This window comes from Galleria mellonella, unplaced genomic scaffold (assembly GCF_026898425.1).
Source record: "Galleria mellonella isolate WM207_F2 unplaced genomic scaffold, CSIRO_AGI_GalMel_v1 utg113, whole genome shotgun sequence".
NCBI lineage: Eukaryota > Metazoa > Arthropoda > Insecta > Lepidoptera > Pyralidae > Galleria > Galleria mellonella.
Genome location: NW_026441975.1, coordinates 169,849 through 195,717, shown reverse-complemented (window position 1 = coordinate 195,717; position 25,869 = coordinate 169,849). Strand labels below are relative to the sequence as shown.

The window sequence follows — 25,869 nt, the reverse complement described above, 5'->3', positions numbered from 1 at the left end:
TTAGTATAGTATTTGTTGATTATTTTATAAACAATTGTATTATTCGTTTAGTGTTACCAACTGGTATTATTATTTTATCAAACATTTTATGTGAACTGACTGTGTTATTATATTAATTTCCAGTACAACACAGCAGGGGTGAGGAAATGTTTATTAATGAGAACTAGTGGAGCCATCGCTAAATCTATCAGGTAGACCTCCATGAGGTTACCCTGGGAACCATTGAGATTAATTCCACATGATTTTCTCATGATAGGCTAATTGACGTGAGTTCATCCTCACCTATCATCACTTACTGGTACCTTCGGCGAATACAGATAGCGAAGGTGGAATTGCCATTCCATTTCATTCCATTAAAGAACCTTCATTTAAATATATTAAGGCAAATATTTCGACAAATAGTTCTTATACGGGACGGAATTTTAATTATTAACATTATTTTAAGATTTTTTGAAACTTATATTCTTTTTTTAAAATGTCCATATTTGCGAAAAGAGACCCTGCGACGCAAAGCGTCGTACGCCCCCTGAAGAAGACTTACGGATGTAAAATCTATACATCCTTTTAAAATAGTTGTAATTCTAGTAATGGAACTGATATTTTTTCGCTATAGAAATAGGGATCGAATATGACAAAAATTTAGAGCATTTCATAATTTTATTAACAGTATGTTATTCTTTGCTTATGAAGGGCTCAATATTTTTTTCGACTTGTGTTCCTTATGGGAAAATATTTTCACTGGTAGAACTCCCCCTAAAGCATTCAAATATTCTTTCTTCCCCTATAATTTCAATATTGACTTGATATCTGGAATGCCCTGTTAGTATGGGGAGGCCAAAATTTATTGTCGTTTTTCACTTAATAATACAACACACGTAATAAAATTTTTATGATCTAATAATATTTATATTATATAAATATTTTATATTAATATATTAGCTAATATGATATTTTTATTAAATTTTTATTATTTTTATTTATTTATTGAAATAATTATTGTTACTAATCCTAAAATATTTCTTTAATGCTATTAGATTCTAGTTTTGAATATTACCTTGTATATAAAAAAGTAATAACGATATATATGTAAAAAAAAAAAACAAGAACTCGCTTAAACGTTTAATACGAACACCTATATGTAAGATAATATTTATTTACATTTATACTCTATTAATCACGAAGGTTCAGTGGCTTTAAACTGAGCCCTCCAACCTACTTAGGTCCTTCGTTACCATTAAGCTGGTATAGAATTCGCCCCATCCATCTTCCTATCTGACCCTAATCAAATCCTAATAGCTATTTCGACCGATGCCACTTTAAGGTTGGCCTACGATTGAATCTTATCTACGAAGCGAATTTTCTCTTTTTATCACAAATCCTTTTCATAACTACCCACATTTATATCTTCCATCTAGTCCCTTCACTTAATAGTTATTTCAGATTATACTTGTTTTTATATGTTTCACGTTTAAAATTCTTCTTAGCCGTCATTTTCATATTCAATTCCACCATTTAATCATTATCTGTCATAACGAATGCACGTGAGCGAAGCCGCGGATTACGACTAGAAATTTGATAATAATCTCGATTTGCCTGATCTAGCAAAATGTAAATAAATCCATCAACAGAAAATACAGATTCTTATACATACCTATTTCTTATTACATTTAAAAAAAGAGATGTACAATTAAAAGATCTCTTCCAGCTAATCTAATGCATTAAAATATGAGATAATAGCAGCATCTGGCTCAGAAAAGTTGTGTTCAAGACATAAAAAATAACCACCGAGTAAAGCCTTCTTTAAAATTTTTACACCTCACCACAGGGAGACTTTGTACAAAAGTCGTTTGCTTGAGCACCTCTGTCCTATTCGTGTTTCTACCGTGAAGCAGTTGTTTGCATGGCTGTGTTTCGGTTTGAAGGGTGGGATATGGCAATGGATTTACACAGTACAGAGGAATAATACCTGAGTTCTCAGGAATGGCAACGTGTATGGGTATCATTGGCGTAACAGTATACTCTGTTATATACATGGTACTGCTCAATTCTATAGGCGACGGTTACGACTTTCCATCAGGTGGGCCGCCAGCTTGTTTGCCATTCTAAGTTGCATAAAAAACAACATTTATAATATTAGTAAGATTTCTTTTATGCTGAAAGAATAATTTTCTATACAACATCATTAAAAAAAAAAATTAACCCACTACAATAAATCTCCTATACGTAGGATCATGTTTTACGGGGCTATAACCTGTTTGTCTATTAGCTATAATTTGAATGTATGCAATCATCGATTGAATTGATCGAGTTCATCGACACTACACAAAGTATTATTGCATTACAACAGATATGGGTACTCATACACACTCGTACAAATGGCCTGATTGTACGAACAGAATTAGCTTTAGCGGCTTCATTTGTATTTTTATCGTTTTGAGAACTGAAGCACCTGGCTTTCATTATCACTTAAATAACCTATTTTAACATTAATTTTCTTTCCCTCTTCAATCATGCACTCTTGACGTGGGTATTTAAGGGACTATTACAACAACAAAACTGTTAGTCACGTAGCAATATCTATGGATAATTACGCATTCTAAATTTGAATATTTTCAATCTAATGTGTCTTCGAAATATCTCATTGTTCATTAGTGTAATTTGTCACGATAAAGGTTGCTATTTCTATATTATTTCCGATTCATTTTTAGTGTCGCAAGAACTGCTGATTTATAGTTATGATAAAAAGTAGTATGAGTGGGTAATATATAGCAATATCTATTTTTTTTATACAACTTAGAATGGCAAACAAGCTGACGGCCCACCTGATGGAAAGTGGTAACCGTCGCCTATAGACATGAGCAGTACCATGAACATAACAGAGTATACTGTTTCGCACATGATAACCCCCGTGCGTTGCCATTCCTGAGGACTCAGGTGATATTCCTCTGTATCCAGTAAATATACGCCATATCCCACCCTTCAAACCGAAACACAGCCATGCAAACATAACTGCTTCACGGTTGAAACACGAATGGGACAGAGGTACCCAAGCAATCGACTTTTGTACAAAGTCTCTCTCTGGTTAATCTATATATTTTAGTGACAATATCTATACACTAGACCAATATGATAAAAGTCTGTTATCCAAAAAATAATGTTGAATAACAAACTTATATATTCGAAAATAGATATTCGATATAGGCGATAATAAAAGAACTCCATTTGGCCAGTTTCATTCATAAAATTGCACATAAGAAGAGAACTCCATTTGGCCAGTTTCATTCATAAAATTGCACATAATAAAAAACCTAAGTATCTATATGAAAAAATTTTTTGGACGAAAGATATACATAGTCGAAATACTAGAAGTAAATTTACAGACAGAATTAAGCTTCCTGCACATAAAACTGTTTTCTTTAGAGGAAGTTTCAGGTTTTCTGCAGCAAAAATCTGGAATGATCTACCACCTCCTTTGCATGTTAATATGTCCCAAATTACTTTAAAAAATAAACTTAAAAAAGTCTTATTGGAGAAACAAATTCAAAACAGTTGAGAAACTGACGCTTCACGATTTTTTTATGATTCTGTCATTGTGAAGTGCGATAATTTATTCAGAGTCTATTCTTCTCGGTTTTGGTTGTAATTTTTTGTGTATTTGTTGTAATGTTTTATGTATTTATTGTAATGTTTTATGTATGTGTTGTAATGTATTATGTATTTGTTGGCAAGCGTGTTGAGTCTCCCATCCGAGAAATAAGTATTAGCGATCCGCACGCATGCTAAAGGTAAAGAAGTTAAGGGGCCGCCTGAAAATCAGCGCTATATAGGTACATCTCGCTGGAGCTGTACATATATAGCAATAGCTGAGGCGGCTCCTATTACCAGCAACATTAATTGTTTTTTTTTTTTTTCCTTTTTGTTGTTTTAATTTCTTAGTAATGGTAATAAATGTCATCTATCTATCTATCTATCTATCTATCTAAAATGGATGTTAACCTATTTTTTCACCATTAATATTCAGAAAAACCCAACATATAGATATCCGATCTGTATCCATATAGGTAATATGGATGTATAAAAATCAGCCACATTCACTAGCTCATAGATACTTGGAAAACTGTGGAGAACGGTAGTGGTAGCGTTATACTGTGCCTTAAGTGCTATTTTTATTTCGTGTATACCTCAGAGTTAAATAAATAGCTATATATAATAAGCATGCATAATACTATCGACAACCCTTGGGAAATAAAGCCGGCTACAGACTTTCATTGCAGTACCTACGTCTAATGTAAGCTGCCACTACAGGCACACACAAAGTTGTACATATTATAGAATAATGAAAGAGGCATGAAATATCTCTTAAAAATTCAACAATCCTCAAAAACTGGGACTGAAAATTTTATTACAACAGTTGGGATTACCTTACCACAGACAATAATTATATGAGCTGTAAACTATCACTCCGAATAATTAAAAAAATATATTTACCAACTCATCTATTGGGTAAGTTCTTCTTCCAACATAGGGAAAGTAGTAGTACATATTATTACATACATTTGTTTAAGGAAATAAAGTTATTATTATATTATTATTATATGCGAGAGGCAATTTTCTATTAAAATTAATAAAAAATTGTTTATAACAACTAATAATAATTAGACTGCCTAACTGTATTTATACAAGTATATCTGGTTATATTATTTATTGTTTCTTTTAATCCCTACATTGTATAATGCAATATTATACAATGTAGTTATACTCATTTGATTTATTCATAAATAATTATATTTATTACTAGATACCTATTTTTTATTATTTTATTAGAACACAAAACATATTGGATAAACGAATAAGTTATTTAGGAAGCTAAGATAAAAATTTAAATATAAGAAACTTTACAAACAAACAAAATTTTATATTTTAATTTAATGGGATATAATATAAAGTAGAATTCGACCCTCTGTATTATGGCACTCTTGAAAGTATGAGAAATATTCATTAGAACAGTTAATGAAATTTCAGTGTAAAACATAAACCCCAAAATTTGTGCCTAACGAGCTTCTTTAGTAATTTAGTTTAAAGTACTCTTACTCCTACGAGGATAACGTACTCTGCTATTAAGAGTTTGTAGGCTACCTGAAGTTTAGGTACAATAGGTAAAAATATGCTGCACTGTAATAATCATGATTTAAATATGTTTATATAATGCATAATTACCAGATGGATTATTTACCAGAGGCAGACTTTGTGCAAAAGTCGATTGCTTGGGCACTTCTGTCCCATTCATGTTTCAACCGTGAAGCAGTTGTGTTTACATGATTTAAATATGTTTATATAACACCTGAGTTCTCATGGCAACGCATTATCATAATAATATTTATGTCCATGGTTGCTCGTGTCTATAGGCGACGGTTACCACTTTCCATCAGGTGGGCCGTCACAATAAACTTGTAATAATGTTAAATTTGCGTAACGGAATTCGAAATGAGGATATACGCGAAAGAACCAAAGTGATCAACATAGTTCGAAGGATAAGCAAGTTGAAGTAGCAATGGACTAGTTATATAGCTCGAAGAACTGACAACCGATGGGGAATAAAGGTTCTTGAGAGGCGACCACGTACGAGCAAACGCAGTGTAAGACGAGCCCTCACTAGACAGAGTAATGACCTCAAATGCATTGTAGGAAGTCAATGTAGGCAAGTGTCTCAGGACCATTCGTTATGGCAGTTTATAGGGGAGGCCTACATTTAGGAGTGGACAGATATGATAATGATGAATGTTAAATTTAACAAATAATATAATATACTATAAATAATATAATCACAGCTCACAGTTCGTTCACCTATAAACAATGTACGTTACAAATACCTACCTATTTCAGAGCTCTTCAGCTCCATTCATCATTCATTCATTCATTCTGCTATATATATATATTTTTACAGCAATATAAACGAGCATGCGGCTCACCTGATGGTAATATTTAACAACTAAATATAGAAATTATTCATATTTAATAAATAAAGATATTAAACATTATTAATTTTCATTTAAGACTTTATTAGGCAGTCTCAGATGGTATTTGTTACCTACTTAGGGCACTGTGTTTTTTTAAATAGGGTATTTGAAAGTCCCCGATTGTAATAGTGTGCATTGGGTTTGCTCCTTTTAGTTCGCATAGACAGAATTATAATTTAGTACATACATATATGGTTTGAGCACATATAACGTAGTTCGACAGGTTTAAGACATCCTATACTGATAATGTGATTTTGAAACTTATATAAAAATATGTTACGCTCCCTCTAGGGAGTTTAATGAACCCAAATTACAAGAATAATAATAGGATTTACTCAGTATAATTCGCCAATGAAACTGTATCAATCCACTGATATTAGTTCCTCAGTGCGAAAGATATATTGAACTAGGCGGATTATACTAAATATGTTCTATTATGATTAGTGTAAAGCGAGTTTTAACTCTCCTGTTTAAGGCAATGAGGAATAGAGGCCCTACTGCTAGTAACATAAGGTATGTTCACGGTGTGTCAGGTCGACCTCTGCGCGGTCACCCTGGATATCATCGTAGTCAGGAGAAAGGTATTATTAGTAATGGGGTCTAACAGCTCCATTGCTAGTAATTCACCTTATTAGGTTGACCTTCACGCAGTTTCCCCTGGAAATTATCGTGGTTAATTCTTGTTGAATTCTACCGATGGGCCAACTAACCTACTTTCACCTACACCGGGATAGGAATTTCACTGGTACCCCGCCAAAGTATACCGATAGCACAGGCAAGGTTACTATTCCATTTTCACATATTAAAAAAACCAATGGGCCAACTGATCTGATTTCATCACTTTCACGTGTCATCTCTCACTGGTTTCCCGCTAGCTTATACCAGTAGCACAATCAAGGTTACCATTTCATTATGACCCATAAAACCCCTGATTTTTAAAATAATCATAAAACACTACTCACCCGGCCTTCGCTCTTCCAGTAGATAAAAAATCCATACTCGTCTACTTTGAATAAACAATTCTGCTCTAATTCGGTGTTATCCTTCTCTTCTGTCCATCTGTCAAATACTGCGCCCTGCAATAAAATTATATATTTAAAAAAATACGATACAATGTGTGCTTAACGATTAATCAAACAATGCACGTCTTCGTAAACTGTGTATTCAGAATATTAAAAAAAATATATAGATAGATATATTAAAAAAAAAGTGTATGAAATCGAACATAAACATACAAATATATAAAAAAAAACCGATTGTCTAAGTTGCCAGCAACACAATGGGGAAATATTTAAGTTTCATAAAATGAAAGTTACTCAAGAAAATTAAACGTTTTTATCCTTACTACTTAATATAAATACGGAAACGTTTTAAACGATTATTCAATCATTCCTACGTCTCAGTCGCGGAGAACAATTCCACACAACTGACATTTCCATAATTAAAAAATATCAATACTAATACAAATTTCTTTCCTCATTGTCATCGTCTTCATATATAATTTAGAGTCAACCATGCTTGGCTAAGGCCCGCATGGCTGAACATTTTACCCCCATAAAAGGGAGATGTTAAATACAATACATATTAAAATAATACTAATAATTTAATTATACTCGAAAATTACTCACTAACAAAAAATATTTCAAAGTTACACAATCACAGTAAAAATTTATAAACCCCAAGCTTTATTTTTCGGACTAAAAATATAATTCACTTATTAATAAATATCATAAATGGAAAGTGTCTGACTTATTTTGATATTGGTTACACTCGAATGTATGACATCCGATAGCCTAACAAGCGTGAGAAGGGGAAGGGATTGTTAGCAATGCGGTTGAATAGCTCTATTTCTAGCAACCCATTCAAGTCGACATCTATGCGATTCCCCTTTCGTGGTTAATTTTTGTGGAATTCATCACTATGGGCTAACTGACCTGCTTTTATCTTCTATCCTGTCCTATCCTGTCCTGTATTATCTGAAATTGGGTACTATTCTACATATAAATCTCTATAAATATATCTAAATGAAAGCAAAAGCTGAGAGGGAGAAACGGATTGTTAGTAGTGGAGATATAACAGCTCCATTGTTAGCAATATACATTATCAGATCGACCTCCACGCGCTTTCCTCTGGAAACCATCTTGATTAACTCTTTATGAATTCGTTATTGTGGGCCAATAGACCTGTTTTCATCTTTATCTCATTTCATCTTTATTTCTCACTGGTGCTCCGCCATCGTATACTGAAAGCGCAGGCGGGATTACCATTCCATTATCAGCCATTAAAAAAAATCCGCTCATAAAAAACTTTGTTTAAAAGTAAGCGGAGAAAAATATATATGTATGTGGATCGCGATTTTGTTTTATACATAGTATAAATATAAATAAGAATGTGGCTCTCTTATAATAAATTGACTCCCAAACGTTTGATGTATTATCAAGGCCAGGGTCGTAATAATATTTCGCTTGTTTTTCAATTTTATGAAGTAGGAATCTATAAAAAAACTAGTCTATTTTTATTGGCCGTTTATAAATAGTGGGCAAAGACGTTTTGAGTGTTGAATGTCAAAACATCAATTGCATGAATATTTTCTTGGCTTTGGATCTATGATATTAGACAGAGTATTATGTGACCTACTGAGGTAAGTACATATCATATCATCTTTATATTAGACCACATAATAGCACGTTCCCATACTAAAAGATTCTAACATTTTTTTACCATCATTATCATATCAGCAGTCCACTGCTAAATATAGTTTTCCTGTAATGATTGCCATAAGAACGGGACCAGTCCTTATGGTAGTTGACCATTAGGGAATTTTGTCAGTACTTACCATGTTTGACAATTGAAATAACTATTTCTTATGGGATGAAAATGTAATGGTAACCCGGCGTGAGCTGTCTGTACTCGTATTTGCTGGTGGGGTACCAGTAGGCGATGTTAGGCAAAGTTGAAGTCCGTTTCAGCTTGAATAATTCCTTAGGAAATGACCACCATGGTTTCCAGAAGAGATCGCACGGAAACAGATTATATTACTAGTAATGGGCGGCTAGTCTTCATTACTAATAATCCTCTCCCCCGAAATTCGACCTCCACGCGATTCTCCTGGTAACCATCATGATTAATTCTTGATAAATACATTACGATAAACCAACTCATCTTTACCTATCACCTCTCATTGGTGCTCCGCTAGCGTATACCGAAAGCGTAATCTGAGTTATGGTATTAAAAACTCTTCCCTTGTACTCATGTACTGTTCTTTGTTTGCTTACTCACTTCTTACGATATTCTAGAGATAAGAAAGAGTTGTGTCACATTGTTTACTCTACTACCACACAGTGTCACATGAAATGAATCAAGAAAGCAATATATTGATAATACACACACTCATCCCAATTTATAAATTGCCTATAAAAATAGATTCTTCTTATTTATAGATTCCTACATCATAAAATTGAATAAACGGTCTATCCATATAGATGGTGGTGACAGCTTTTTATCAGGTTTGCCGTCACATTTCAAGTAGATGGTACGGTTTTCAGGAGGCGCGCTGATTAATCTTTGATTGATAGTCGTCCCTGGCCAGCAGCCAACTTCCTACTGTGACGGAACTGCGGTATGCTAATTGTTGAACGGCTAACTATAGTTTTATATTACTTGTATTTATTTATTTTTGTTGAAAACTACTTAAGCATGGTATTCATATGGAAACAAAATATTAAGTATAAATTTGGGTATTTAAAGAGTAGGGAAGATTAAAGGAAGATGGTTGGACTATATAAAAGATAATATAACAAGAAAGAAAGCAGCAAATAAACCGTAAATAGATATGAATGGAAGAAAAACATCATGCCGGTGTTAAATCATATGGAATAAGGGTAGGAAGATAATGTTGCCTTTTGCCTTATTTTAAAATAGAAAGGATTTTGTCTGGATTAAAATTAGCCTAGCCATTTCGAAGGGCAACGCGGTTACGAGCTTATATTATTATTTTCTAAACTTGTGGTCAACATTTAGACCTGCCCTTAAATAGCTCCAGTGTAAAATGAAACGAAACATTTTAATTTACCGGGGATTATTTTAAACTACTCTGAGTTTTATTATTAGTATAGTATATGCATACTTAAAATACTATATATCAGTTTGCCGTCATGTCGGTCTGACTATTAATTATGGATTTTTCACAGATTTATATATTTTATAGCGTTATTTTTCACTACTATGATAATTTCTTAAAATACCTTTTATGCTGTATAAGATTTTCAAAATAATTTAAGTAGAGAGATTACTAAGTTTATTTACTCTTTTCGAAATTACTACTTTTGAGGAGAGTTCAGATATATAGACATAAAAATTAATATTGTTGAGTTTTTTTTTTTATTAATAAATCTTTTCCTTTACAGATTAATTATTATATTATTGTATTTTACTAAAAATGGACCGACGATTGTGGTTTTTAATTATTTCCAATAATTGCTGATAACGGTGACGTCGCCGCATCGTTAGTGTAGTAGAACTCACTAAAGCCATCCCATGGTTCAAATTTCAGACAGGCCACATTGCAAGCTACACGAAAGTACCATTAGATTATACAGCTATTTTACGAAAGTAAGTTATTGGATTTTTTTTATAATTCGGTAGTTTTGCGACTATGACTACGACTATTTTGAAATAATGGAATAGGTATCTGTCCATTCAAAACGATAAGCGATATAGTCTCCTTTTAATAATACAGGTCGTGAGAATAGTGATATGGTAGTAGCATATGTACCTGATAAACTCTAATCTGAACTCTAATCTCAATATTGATTCCAATCCAATCTATTGACAATGAAAATTTTTTATCGCACTCCTGCAAGGCTACAATTAGTATACGAATTAGGTAAATAATGTGATCGCATTTATTTTGGCAAGTTACACTAATCGCATGTTACTGTAAATTGCCAAGTTATATTGACACGTTAGTTACACTAATATACCAAAATAGCGATAAGAGTGTCGAATAAACCAATTACAATATTAATCCAATAGCTTTGTATTTCCTTTGAAGGTAATGCTAACATATGTCACCAATATGTCGCTAGTGTTGCAATTCAAGAGTGCGACGTCACAATTCCAATATCAAATGTATTGGAATGTATTTCGAGAGTAACCCAGCAGTTTCGTCGTTCGATTTCGGTTCATCAGAATGAGAAATTCAAGCCGGGGATCCAGCTTAAGAGTGCGCGCACGTGCTTCACCCGATCCCCTATGTGGGCGGGAGTGAAATGTTGTTTTCGTAAACACTTACGTTCGACTTTGATTTACGGCGCATTTCTATAACAATTTCCTAGACATTGACAGAGACATGCCATTTTCAGTATCTTAAGCAATAAACCGTTGGTTATGTAAAAATAAAACTGGCAAGCGCGAGTCGTCGTCGCGTACGCCAGCCAGATGTGGTAGTAAAATAATTTTATTCATTAATCGTATATTTTATTTGTAAACTGACTCATAAATATGTTTTATCTATTAGTCTATTCCATTACTTAGTTTTAAATAAGAAAATTGGCTCAAATAAAAAAGAATCCAAATAATGATTACTTACAATTTTTATTAAGAAGGGGATTACTTGCAGCTTACGACTACATGAAACTTCGACTATGTATAATATGAAAATGAATATACATATCCGACAGTACGGACAATATTGAAATGGGTGATGACCTATTTTTTCGCCATTGTTGTGCAAAAGAGGAATTTATAGAAATCTTAATGGAACCGTCATTACCCATAGCTAGACGGAAGGATTAATTCACACTATATAATCATTATACTTTTACATTTATATTTTAGGAAGATTTAAATTAAAACGTACTTTTTATTCCAGCATTTTATACACGATTCGATAATTATATTTTTACAAAATCGTAATATTATGTCATTACATTGATATTATTAAGAAGGAAAAATATTCGGTAAAGGTTTCCCTTATATACTTAAACACTACAAATCCAAACATCACATAGCACAAGTATGCGAAGTTTTGCATTCATAATGAACATAATCTATGTGCCTACTAAATAAACAGCCTTGTAACTCCCTCAGCGCATTTACTCATCAATATTAATTCCGTACTCAAAATATAAACAGGCTGTCATTTTAAGATATTAACATTTATAGACTATAGAGTGAAAACATTAAAGCACCGTTCCGTAAAATTATATTTCCGCTGTCGCAGCAGCCTAGAATCTCATAAGCCGAAGCAATTAAGAACGAGCTATTTGCATTACTAGAATATAATCGAATCTTTAACAAGTAGTTAAAATATTAGATACTTGAAGTATATTATCGGGAAGTAGATATATATGCAGATTTGCAAGCCTTAAAAATAAAGAGAGTAAGTAAACTAAAGTAAGCATAATAACCTGCATATAATTACTTACAGGGTATAATGAAATTAGACTATATAAGTACTTATATATAGGGTATTGAACCTCCCAATGGCAAAGACAGTCTATGGGGGAAGCTTATGTTCAGCAGTGCACAGTTAATGGCTGACATGATGGTGATGATAAGGAAATTAATAATACTAAATCCAGCAAAGTTATTAACGAAACTAAATAACCTTTAAAAATAGTTAATTATAATAAATGCTACAAAATCACACCAATCGCTTATCAGAGGGGGGAAAGGGATTATTAGCAATGGATTTTGACAGCCCCATTGCTAGCAATATGCCCTATTAGGTCGACCTCCACGTGGTTCTATCTAAACTATCGTGAACAATTCTGGTTTAATTCGTCACGATGGGGTAACTGACCTGCTTCATCCTCACCTATCATCCTTCACTGGTGCCCCGCCGGTGTATACCGATAGCGCGGTGGGGTTTACCATTCCATTATCACCCATAAAAAAAAATCGCCTATCACAAGTATTTTTATTGTTCAATTTAAGTGTGGAATACAGCAAAAAAATATATGAGAACTATTGTTTTTATTAGTGGCATACGATAATAAACCTTATTATTTGCAAGAATTATTAAAATCGGTTCGGAGTTCGCGGAGATATCGGGTAACATACATGTAAAGAAAAATGTCATTTAAAACCTTCTTTTGGAAAACGCACACAAATATTTATATAAGTATTTAATAAATAATATTTACTATGTAAATTATTATTTTCAAGTATCTTATTTTAGTAGTATTTATCTAGTATATTTTATGCTGTGTGATTACGGCAAAGAATAGGCCACCCTTTACTTTCCTGTGGGTGTCGTAAGAAGCGACTGGAATTTAATGGTAGACGGATGGGCAGCAGCGTTCCTCTTAAAACATCTCTAAAAGCCTAACTGCGGCTGTCAACCCGCCTGCCAATCGCGGCAACTACTGGCAAACTCCCTCAATATGAGTTTTATGTACATTATATGTTCAGCATTGGGCACATAATGACTGATATGACGATAATTGTAAAAAAATATGAGTTTACACGGTATATTACGAAGTACTATATATTTATACCAGTTGTTTCCTCATAGCTTTGTCTGCGTGAATATAAAATAACTTAAGTGTTATGATATAATCTACCCGTGTAGATAATTTCATTCAAATCCGTTCAGTCGCTTAAACGTGATAGAGTAACAAACATACAAACATCTTTCACATTTATACTTATAATATAAATAGGATTAGTTTCAATGTTGAACATACCTGTAACAAGGGCTCTGGAACGGGGATCTGCCAATTGAATTCAAACTTTTTCGTCATCCTGCAAGGTTGATATTAGTCTACGCCGCAAACTTTTCCCGCTATTTCTTAGAAGCTAGCCATCTTCCACAGCAATCTGTAAATAAAATGACAATGGTAGAAAATTACTATGGCTCATTTACTTTTCTCATAACAGGGTTTCTTTTCACGTTATACTTTTACATAATATGGAAAATTATGTTAAAATTCTTAAATATTCCAACATAATTTTCCATGGCACCACCTATTATTAAAATTATTCTCTTTTGTAATTTTGAGACGTGAATGAATATTTAATATCGTCACTTTTATGTTGTTGAGCAGTCGAATTTTGAGTTAGGGCAACAACGAAAAAAAATTTTTTTTTTAAAGCAATTTAATTTCATTTAAACTTTAGTGTCAATCAAGTAATATATTTATAATATTGAGGAGAAAAAAATTGTAGCGGACCAAATTTATGAAATGACCTTAATGAGAATTGAACGAACGCTTTTACGCGTTACAGTTGACGTCATATGTTTTGTTCTCTAGATGATCTTATAAACATCTTATGACACGATAATAACAATGTTATTAACCACAAAAGCAATTTAATCAACTGTTATTTCTGCGAAAATACTAGGAACGTCCATTCGCCCACTTTATTCAATCTACTGTTACCCGCATCTTAACAGTACCCAATTAGGCTTAAGATTGGGCGAGTCCCCTCTCGTTAAGTGTCGTCCTTATCTAGAGACCCGGACAGGGGTCATGGAGGTTGACCTCGGAGTAAGGACGCTATAGTTCCAACTTCAATTAAACTTACAACTAATATACTTGGATTTTATTTTGATTAATCGTTGCGATATGAACAGAACCGTAGAAAATGGTTGTTGTGTCATCAATTAAGTAAATCTAAGTTTATATATTTTTATGATTGCCGCTGTGATAGCGTTTATGTTACGTCAGGAATATTTTCAGAACATACAACAGTGTTGCCAGCATTAATTTTATTCAGTCTAATTTTTGCCCGTCATACGGTAACTTTTTATTTTCACTATTATACTTGTACCTACACGTATGTTAGTTATTATTATAATTGGACATTTATACAGCGCTACTTAGTTTAGATAAAAATAACATGAAATATAAGTAATAGAGAACTGATATACATATTAATTTATATTTTTCGTAAATACATACTTATACGTGCATATAAAGACTTTTTACTAATAATAATATAAAAATAATACATATAAACGCTAGATGGAGATCGAACCCAGAACAATGATTGTAATAAAATGTGTTTAATCGTTATACCATCAAAATATATGCCAATTGGGATAAGCAGGTAAAAAAATATTCAAATAGATTTCAGTAATGAGATCACAAATGAACCGTTTTTTTTTGTTTAAGGTTGTTACGTGATATACGTGTAAAGGGTTTCCAAACTGTACCTTGGGGTATCGTCAAGAGTTAACTGTCTCTTTTTTAGGTACATAAAATATGGAAGCACTGGTTTATACGAATTTCTGTCTAGCGAAAAAAGTCCTTAATTATAAGACCATTACAAAAACGAAAAATATAAATGTTGTCAAAATATAAGCAACGTTTTAAAACAGTTTTTTAAAAATTAAATTTCGACTATTTTGTCGTTTTGTTATACCAAAATCGGACCAATAAATGGAGTTTAACATTTCTTTCATCATACATCCTATCATAAAAGTCCAAAGGAACAATATTTTAACATTTTTAATATTTCCAAACGGCATGTATTATGTAATTTTAACATCAAATTTCTGTTTCGTTTGGCTCCGAAATTTCGGAAAACATTTCATGGTAGGCCCTCAGTTATACCTGTGTGCAATCGCGCCTAGTTTTTTCTTTTAAAAGTTAAGACTATTTTGTCGCTGTGTTATTCGATAATAGAATGGGCGACCACTGTCCTTTTTAAATATATGTAAGAGAAATATACTGGTAATATATATACTATAAATATATAATATATATATATATATATATACTATAAATAGTACATTATAATACACACCTATGTCTCTCGCAGTGGACAGTTTTTTTTTAACGGTGATAATGGTATGGTAAGACTACTGTGTCCTATAAATATATGTACTATAAATATACTATAATATATATACTATAAATATATAATATATATATATATATATATACTATAAATAGTATATTATAATACACATATTTCTCTCGCACCCTGTAGATTATTTGAAGTGAAAATAGTTATAGTGACCTAGATAGATGATGAATATTTCACATAGTTGCTAACTTGACCCATTTATGAGGGATAGAATGCCTAAATAAGTTGGCAACCACGTAGTCTTTACGTTACCTGCCTACAAATGTACAAGATAAATTGTCAAGATTAATATACAGGCGTATGCGATTTATCGTGTAACAAAATTGTTTGTTTACGTAATAATTCTTTGCTTGTTATTCGATACTAGTTGTTTCCCGTGGCTTCGCCTATCTATCTCAAAATCGTTTAATAGTTTACAAACATAAAGATCATAAATGTTTAAACATTTAAATATTTAATAATATATAATAATAATAGGATTTAATTAAAACGAAACATTAAAATATAGTATATATTTTTTGTTTTGATTGTAAATGTATTAACTACAAAGATATACTTTTTTAATCGATGATAATGTAATGATAACCCTGCCTACGCTAACGGTACACGCTGGTGGTATACCAGTAAGAGATAATAGGCGAGAATGAAATGGTAAGTCAGTTATTGTGATGAATACATCTGGAATTAATACGATGGTTTCCAGAGAAGACCACGTGGAGGTCGATCTGTTAGGGTATATTGCTAGCAATAGGTACGTGGTAAAAGAATGTGAAAATAACCATAAATGTTTTGTACATTAATAGATATTAATAAAAGAAATAATTTTTTTTAAATATTGAACAGGTAGATAAATTTATAAAAAAATATTTACCTATAATTACGTAATAGGTATTATGTGTAATAATTATCCATTAAAATCACAATTCCTTATTCGATAGTAAAATTAATCACTAAATTACATCTAATCTAGTATAAGTCGGTTATAAATTTTATGTTTTACATTGAAGTCATGTATGTTTTACATACTGATAACAAATTCACTAGATTTTATATATAAAAACGTAATTAGAAATATTATTATAAACAAATTTCATATTTAACATTGTCCTCCAAACCTCTTTATACTCGTAGTATTTGCAGGTTCACAGTTCGCTATTCCTTCATCATAATTCATCATTTGTCCTTACATAATATATTTATTCGTATATTATCGTTTCAGCTGTCAATGGTTTGCTGATGAATTGAGTGAACCCTTCATAAATTGCCATATAAAAGTCTTGAGACCCTGAGAAACCCTGCATTTGAAAATTTGTCCATTGCCCAGACAGTCGCAAATACATACTCATACACCAGCCTATATATATATTTTATACAACTTAGAATGGCAAACAAGCTGACGGCCCACCTGATGGAAAGTGGTAACCGTCGACATGAAACATGAGCAGTACCATGGACATAACAGAGTATACTGTTTCGCCCATGATACCGCCCATGCATTGTCATTCCTGAGGACTCAGGTGTTATTCCTCTGTACCCAGTAAATTTAGGTCATATCCCACCCTTCAAACTGAAATACAACACATGCAAACTCAACTGAAAGAAATACGAATGGGACAGAGATACCCAAGCAATCGACTTTTGTACAAAGTCTTCCTCTAGTATATTTAAGGAGACGCATATAACCTGTCAAGTCGACCTCTTTGCGGTATACTAGTGTGGTTAATTTAATGATATCGTCGCAATGGACCAACTGGTCTGCTTTCATTCTCACCTATCATTTCTCACTGGTGTATCGCCAGCGTGCACCGACAGCGCAGGCAGGTTTACCATTCCATACCGTCCGCGTGCTCGGACATATTCAGTAACCAGGATAAAAAGTACTATGTGTCCTTCTTGATTCCATATAGTATGTGTATAACTTTCATAGTGATTGGTTAAGTCGTTATCAAACAAAGAAATTCACTTTTACATTAATATCCATTTATTTTTTGTAACTAAGGATTTATGTTGCTAAAAATAAATGGAAAAGTATAATATTTGTAATTATGGAAACAATTTGATATCTGTACTCGAGTTTAATAATAAACATATTTGATGGCAATAAAAATCTAATTTTAACTTCCAATAAATTCCAAAGTATCTACATTTTCTAGAGAGAAATTACTCATATAACATTCTTGTCTTAAAAATTGCCAATTCAAACGTCGACTTATGCTAATGAAATATTGCAGAATGGGCCAAGGTTAAGAAACAGTACCCAAGTATTCTTTTGTTACAATAAAAAGGAATTTTGTAATGAAACATTTAAAAATACTATCCGATTTAATAATTATTTATTTTTTTTATTTATTTCGAATTAGGCACACCAACAGTATACATATTATACATAAGTTAAAATAACATTTCTTATGTAGTATGCTGATATGCATACCCATAGCAGGCGTACACAACATTGACTACAGATTATATGCATATAAATGTCATAATATAATTAATATAATAAATTAAATTTACAATTACATATTCTTTATTACAAAATTCAATAATGAATACAATAGAAGTCTATAATTGTTACTGATCGCATGATTGGGAAAGGTACTCGTATTTTACATGCGAAAATTTGTAAAGTTGGTTAATTTTAAACTTTCACGTTGTTTACACATACTTTAAATTCACGATCGGGACTTAATTTAATTAAATTTACCTGTAATCGCGTCGCGTTAAGCCCCGATCGTTAATATAAAATATTAGTAAGAACGGAAGGATGGATGAATGGATAGATGGATGTTTAGAGGTTTGTTACACTGTCACACAAAACCTACACGGATTTGAATGAAATTTGATATACAGATAGATGATATCCTAATTTACATATATAGGATACTTTATGTACCGATTCACGCAGCTAAAGTCGTGAGATTTAGCAAGTGTTAAAATATTTTTTTTACCATGTACGTCATTATGTATGTCCTAATTAAATATTTATTTATTGAGAATCAATCACTATCTCATAAACTGTCATTAAAACATAAAATTAATCTAAAAATTCATATTAAGTATTTATAAAGAATAAATTTAAAACAGCACGTGTTTTAAGGGGTAGGTTTCAAAGCACTCTTATGAAATAAACTGTGTCTAGAACTCGAAAGACTCGGAACTCAGTTTCTTTGAGTGGGAAGTTGAAAACAGAAACTCTTAGGTACAAGTGGACATCGATTAATGTTGAAAATTGTTACTTATAGATAAGTTTTTATAAGTACGGTATGAATTCTTAGACTACTTTTTACTGAAATTTCAATAGACAATGAATAAACAAATTTTGAACTAATAATATTATGCATTTTACTGCTTTTCAGAATTTATGTATTAATATTGACTAAGCAACTATTTTGTTTTGTGGTCATATTTTCGACAAATGATATCAGACATGAATATTCAGTCTACAACCATTTAATATAACCAGGGCTGGCTTTAGCATGTCGGGTCTCAATCTAGGCAATACATGTCTCGCTCACAAAAAAATACTATAATACAAAATAACTTGAAATGCATTATGAAATATGTTGAAATATATAATATATAAAAAAAAAACCAAGCCAATAATATTTTCATTGAGAGTTTGTAGGATACAAATCTTTAAATGTAATTTTTAATTTTTAGAAACTAGAAAAAATATTTTTGTCGTAACGCGGCCCTAGTTGATGAGAGCTCTTATGTAGTTACCTACAATGCTTAATGGATAATCCGGCCCTGCCTAAAGCATGAAACGATAAGTTAATTAGGTATATGTATAGATAACACATATGTGCTACAGTTCAATGCCAACTCTTTTAAATATAAAATTTAATTAGCGTGTTTTTGTGAGGTACTTAATGTATGCATGCTAAATATTTGTGAATACTAATCAATGTGTAGTATATTCTAAAGCATTTTTAATTTGATTTTATATAACATTCTTCATTTTATTATTTATATTTATAAATGTTGTTGTATAAAGAGATATTACTTACGTTGAAACACAGTTAGGTTTATCCTTAAATAAATTTCTTCCAGTTAACCGAGTGTATCAGTTAGGATAGATTAAATGAGACGTGTTAAAAACACTTAATTTAATATCTACATTATATACTGTAATAAAATGTATATCCAATTTACAATAAATTTTGCACATACTCAAATGTTCCATAATATAATCTAGCGATGTGCGTATTTACTTATACAATTGCTATTTGTCTAAGCAATTTATTCAAATAATTCGAATGATTTTTAAATCATTCGACTACAAATTGTATTAATTGGGCTACTAATTCTATTCATTCACTATAATTAGATCGAATTATTAATTAGTATATATATATATATAATGTATTCATTAAAAGGTTTTCTGGAAATATCTGTAGGAGTGGGAGATATAGAAAGAAGTGAAAATTATGGTGGAATTAGGTATTTACCAAATAATTTTACCAAAATATTTATTAAATGAGAGACAAAATTCTTGATGATAACATTGTATACGTTCCGTATATTGGAGTATATGGTAGGCACTCATTCCACCCCATAAAATATCATGTGGAAACTTTCATTTGGCAATAAAACATTACGACTGACATCAGACGCGTCTAGTATGTGTCTATTATATTTTGATAGTATATAATGTTTAGTTTATTGAAGAACTATTGGTCTATTTAAGATTATCTTCTTGAAAGGCCTGGCATCTTAAAAGCTTTATATGTATTCTCAAGCGTGTTTTTGCACATAGTTGAATGTAATTTGCGCATCCTGAGGTTGGCAGTAAATATATCTGCTGAGGGCACGGCCTATCCAATGCCCTCTTAATATGCCTATGCGAAAAACAATAAAAATACTATGAATTATTGTGCACATTTAATGTTTCCTTTATTAGGTAAAGGACTTAAAAAAAAAAATAAATCATACCATACCAAAAGTATATACATTTTATACAATCATTTAATGATGATATGGTTGTTATCTGTCTACGTATATATGCCTCTCCTTAAGGGGTTTTGTCAGTAGTTGCCACGCTTAGCAGGCGGGTTAGCAACCGCAGTTAAGCTTTGGTGTTGTTTTAAAAGGGACGCTGTTGTCTATTCCTCGATTATTAAGTTCCCTTAGTCGCCTCTTACGACACCCACATGAAGGGAAGCGGTGGCCTAGTATATTCCGGGACTACACGGCTGAATCATTTAATACTAAAAAGAAATAATACTAATAAGATAATTATGTAGACAATATCGTTTACAATAATAATAAAAGCTAATTCTAATGAAAGCTCATCACGTCGTAGAATGATAGTCACGAGAATAAACAAATGCCCCATCAATTTTGTTTGATAAATTGCATGTTAAGTATTATATAGATACTAGTGTTTATCTGCGACTTCGTCTGCGTCACGGAGATAAATTGATTGACCGGGATAAAACATAGTCTATGTCCTTCATCATCTCAAATACCACCTGATTAAAATTTTATGAAAATTAATTAGGCCTTCAAAGAGTTAAAAGTAACAAGACACCAAAAAAACTAATTTTTCACATTCGTAATATTAGCACAGTGAAAAAGAACTCCTTCCACAAGATCCCGCCGCTGAATTCTGCAGATATTAAACTTTTTAATGAAACTTGCTTTAAATGATGCTCTCAGTGGTTTGTGGCAAACCAGGGTTGTCACATGAAAATATTTTATATATGTATATTGTTCTTGTCTACATACGGTAACATATGGTTACCTAAGAATTAATTAAATGAAAAATAGCGTCAAGTACGGGATGACAGTATTTAAAGCTTTGTTCTTGATGATGATATAATTACAAGAAATTAGTTATTTTTGATAAAATCTACATTATATGAAGGTATTTTTTATACGATAATTTAGTGTTGTCTTTAAAAAAATGGGCACAAATAAGGGTTGTCACCTGACAAACTGGTTACGCCTAACTGACAGCGAACAAGGCGGGTATATTTTATTTTCTTTTATATTTTATTTAAACCAAGTATCATTAAGACTTATATATGCAGAATTTTGTGGCAGGATATAGGGGTAGGCAGGATATAGGGGTAGGCAGGAAAGACAAGGATATAGATAGAGGTAGGCAGGATAAACAAGGCTATAGGAATAACATTAGCTTATTTATTTTCAAGGGTCGGGCACACAGATACGTCTGATACCTCTTTAAAAGGCGCAAATATGCTTTAAGACGTGTCATGCAACACAATATTATTTTATTCCCTATTTAATATCATAATTTAATACTAGTATATAATCGTAGATAATATTATAATATCTCCCATCCAGTTTAGTAAGGAGTTAAATCAATGATAAAGACACTTCAGCCATCGCAACTTTTAAATCAGTCTCTTAACATTTAAAATATTTTTTTTATTTTATTTGACACATTGTAGATATTGGAAAGCACGTAACATTTAAAGTGCCAAATATTTGCTCTCAGTCAGCGTACTTTTATTTGACATTACAAGTGATTCTTGATGGTGGATTTAAATTTATTGTATTAAAAATCTACAATATCCATCAGTATCTTAATGCAAAGTTAAACACGTGATAAAGTTAAAAATAAATATGCTGTAAAGTTTTGTACAGTTATAGAAATAAGGTGCAACATAATTCGGTCGGTTAACATTCACAAACTTTGATATGAAACGACAGCAAAAAACTTATATGCCACCGCTGGAACATGTCATAAAGCCTACGCTTTATATGGAACAAACTTTGAACGAATGCCAACGCGGAAGCCGTCAGAAATTGCCTCAGTACAGTGGTAGTAAAATAGAGCCTTTGTGAGAAAAGTTCTCACTGTTCGCCAGGAAGCTGTACCGCTCTACTAATTCATGACCCGTGAAAGTAAATATTATATAATTTTATAATATGCATTGGAGACGACGTTTTCATTTGATGAGATCAAAAATTTACAATGGCAACCGAAATATTTTTTTCGTGCGTAGTACCAATGTGGATCAACATATGAACTATAATTTTTTTGTTAGATCTATGTTACTTATTGATAAAATAAGGTTTAACAAGAAAAGACTGAGCTGCATTGTCACGTTACGTCATCAATTTACAGGATAAATCGGCATTTATTAATGAAAATTAATGATGTACTAAATGAACTTGTTTTCCGTTCCAATCTGTATAAAAAATATCCAATAATATCACGCTCAAAGTCAACAAACAATTTTGTTCAATGAAACCTAACAATATGAGACTTCTTTGAAAAGCCATCAACGAGGGCTTGTTCCAGTAAATAACTTTCCAATAAAATTATTTCCCAAATGCCTCTTTAAAGAACGAATATTACAAAAACATGAAACGCGGTGCCGTTATCATATTTTCATAATGTTTTTACAGAAAAGTAATTTTTCTTAACGAACACAAAACACCACCTCGAGGCATGAAAAAGCAATGAAATCTCATTTGTACAATGGCATTACGAAGCCTGCGAGTGTAGGCATAATGCGATTAGAGAGCTATAGAGGTTATCCACGTGGACCACAGACCAGTGGTTAATGAAATTTATTAATGTCGTTTTCTTACAGTCTTAATATTAAAAAAGTTAAATAATGACTTAAAGACCTGAAATTGAATAACAGAAGGTACTAGACAGAGCGATGACCTTAAAATAATGGCAAAGGTCGATGGATGTAGTGGCCCGCCTGATAGTAAGTGACTACCGTAACCAATAGACACTCCTAATATCCATTGTCGACATTAAAGAAACCTCTTTACCCCTTTTTTGAAGAATTTATGCTTTAGTCTTTTAAAAAACTATAGCAAGGTGCTTGTTCTATAACCTAAACGTCCGCAGGAGGATATATTTCTTAAACAGTGCTGTACGCTACGTGGTTCTTCAAATTCTCCATCTATAACAACACATACGAGGTTTGTCGGAAAGTACGTATAAAAGTTTTTTAAAAATTTTATTTTACAATTATTCAGGTAAATCAATTTTATCCCCTTCAAAGTACTCCCCCTGTGACATAATGCACTTGTGCCAACGCCGTTTCCACTGTGAGAAGGCTCCTTGAAAGTCCTCTGGTTGTAGGTTTCTCAGCTGCCCCGTCGTAGCTTTTTTTATCTCATTTATGTCCCCCAAATGCCGCCCCCGAAGTACCAATTTGGTTTTTGGGAACAAGAAGAAGTCACACGTTTGTTCGGTCACTAATGGAATTTTTACTCAAAAACTCACGGACAACAAGAGAGGTGTGGGCAGGGGCATTGTCGTGGTGAAGAATCCAACGCCCCTCTCGCGCCAATTCTGGACGAACTCGTGCCACACGAGCTTTGAGGCGTCTGAGCACATCGACGTAGAATTTTCCATCAACTGTCTGGCCTGGAGGGACGAATTCTTGATGGACAATCCCCCGAACATCGAAAAAAACAATCAACATTGTCTCGAATCTTTTTAGCCACTTGTGGACGGTTGGTTCCTTCACAGCATCATCCCCATAAACTGTTCTGAGATCGGCAAAAATTTCACGGCCATTCTTGCCGAGTTTCGATCTACGACGCGCTGCTCTTCAACGGAAGCGGGCTCCATGCCGACGGGGTTTCGTTAAGAGGTAACTTCACAGATGGCGTGACAAGCCAGTTCGCACCGCACGGCGGTCAGACCAGAACTGAAGCATTGTTAGGGACATAAGGAAGGGGTCCTGCGCTTACCTGGCCTCCCCACTCCTCTTTCTCGCATTCCAGAACACTTTTATACGAACTATACTGCGATGCAGTCGTATCTAACTTGAGACCTCAGAGTAAAAAATAAACGTAAGTGTTTGTACTTAATTTATTGTATTTATGACATCGTAACCCTCAAGAAAAGAATAGAAAAAATATCCCTGACAGTAGACCTAGAATTCCTCCGATGTTGCAAGTGCTAATGGGCGGTCACCTACCATCTACTGAGCCAGAAGGTGGCGTTTACTCTGTGTTATAAAAAAAATACATCGTTAATGCTGTAGGTATTCTGTACTACCCAATTATTGGAATATGCAGGGGCTTCCGATGCCGGTTTGGCATTATATGTATCACCGTTTCTCTTTGTTTTAATAGTGAGACAAGCATTATATCGTGATTGCGAGTAAGTAATTATTGTAGCTGAGCACAATGGAATACTTAACAATAGAATGTTTTTTGTGAAGGAGCAAGAAATTGCTGTTAATTATGTCAAGATTCTCATGAAATCGAGATATTCAAGGCACTAACATAGAAATAAGGATTATTTATTCTTATGATACTTATTTGTTCTAACCAAATCATTATCATCATTACAATAACGATATTATTATATTATTAATGCTGCCCACTTTATATATATACAACTTAGAATGGCAAACAAGCTGACGGCCCACCTGATGGAAAGTGGTAACCGTCGCCTATAGACATGAGTAGTACGATGGACATAACAGAGTATACTGTTTCGCCCATGATACCCCCCATGCGTTGCCATTCTTGAGGACTCAGGTGTTATTCCTCTGTACCTAGTAAATTCACGCCATATCCCACTGCTAAACATAGGCTTCTAAGGGACTAACTAAGGGAGCATTTGCCAGTTACCGCTTGGCGGTGGGATAATTAATGTATAACTTCAGGACTCAATCAAGGGCATTTCCTTAGGCTACAATAATGAAGACACATCGTTATTAACTGTGATATTATGTGTTCTATGTAACTGTTAATTAGGTATATCAATTTGTAAGTCTAAACTTACCCCTTCGGTATGTAATCATCTAAAATCACTTAAAATTGTTTAACAGTGATTTACTGATGCCGATAACATTTAAATACTGTTTCTGTTCACTAGTATTATAATAACGAAACTCAATTAGGTCAGCTTAAACCACTTGATAACTTTCCTTATTCCACCTCTCCACACACGCCGTTTGCTGTCACCATCGCATCTTTAAGTACCTACATTTTATTGATGATATTTATTATTCGACTACCCTGTGACTACACTATATTGACAGCTAAACATATACGGGTGAACAGATCTTCCGTATCA

General features: G+C 32.7%; 1 protein-coding gene across 3 annotated transcripts in view; it reads right to left on the bottom strand.

Annotated features, from left to right (window-relative positions):
* The window catches only part of LOC113513030 (1-phosphatidylinositol 4,5-bisphosphate phosphodiesterase), a 90,689-nt gene that overhangs the window by 37,072 nt on the left and 27,748 nt on the right, over nt 1–25,869 (bottom strand). For all 3 annotated transcript variants that reach the window (XM_052892859.1, XM_052892857.1, XM_052892861.1), the window contains exons 2-3: nt 13,709–13,841; nt 6,980–7,093 (exon numbers count right to left, since the gene is read on the bottom strand). In XM_052892859.1, the coding sequence (XP_052748819.1) occupies nt 6,980–7,093; nt 13,709–13,765 (171 nt within the window). In that variant the 5' untranslated portion in view covers nt 13,766–13,841. The remainder of the gene's footprint in view (nt 1–6,979; nt 7,094–13,708; nt 13,842–25,869) is intronic.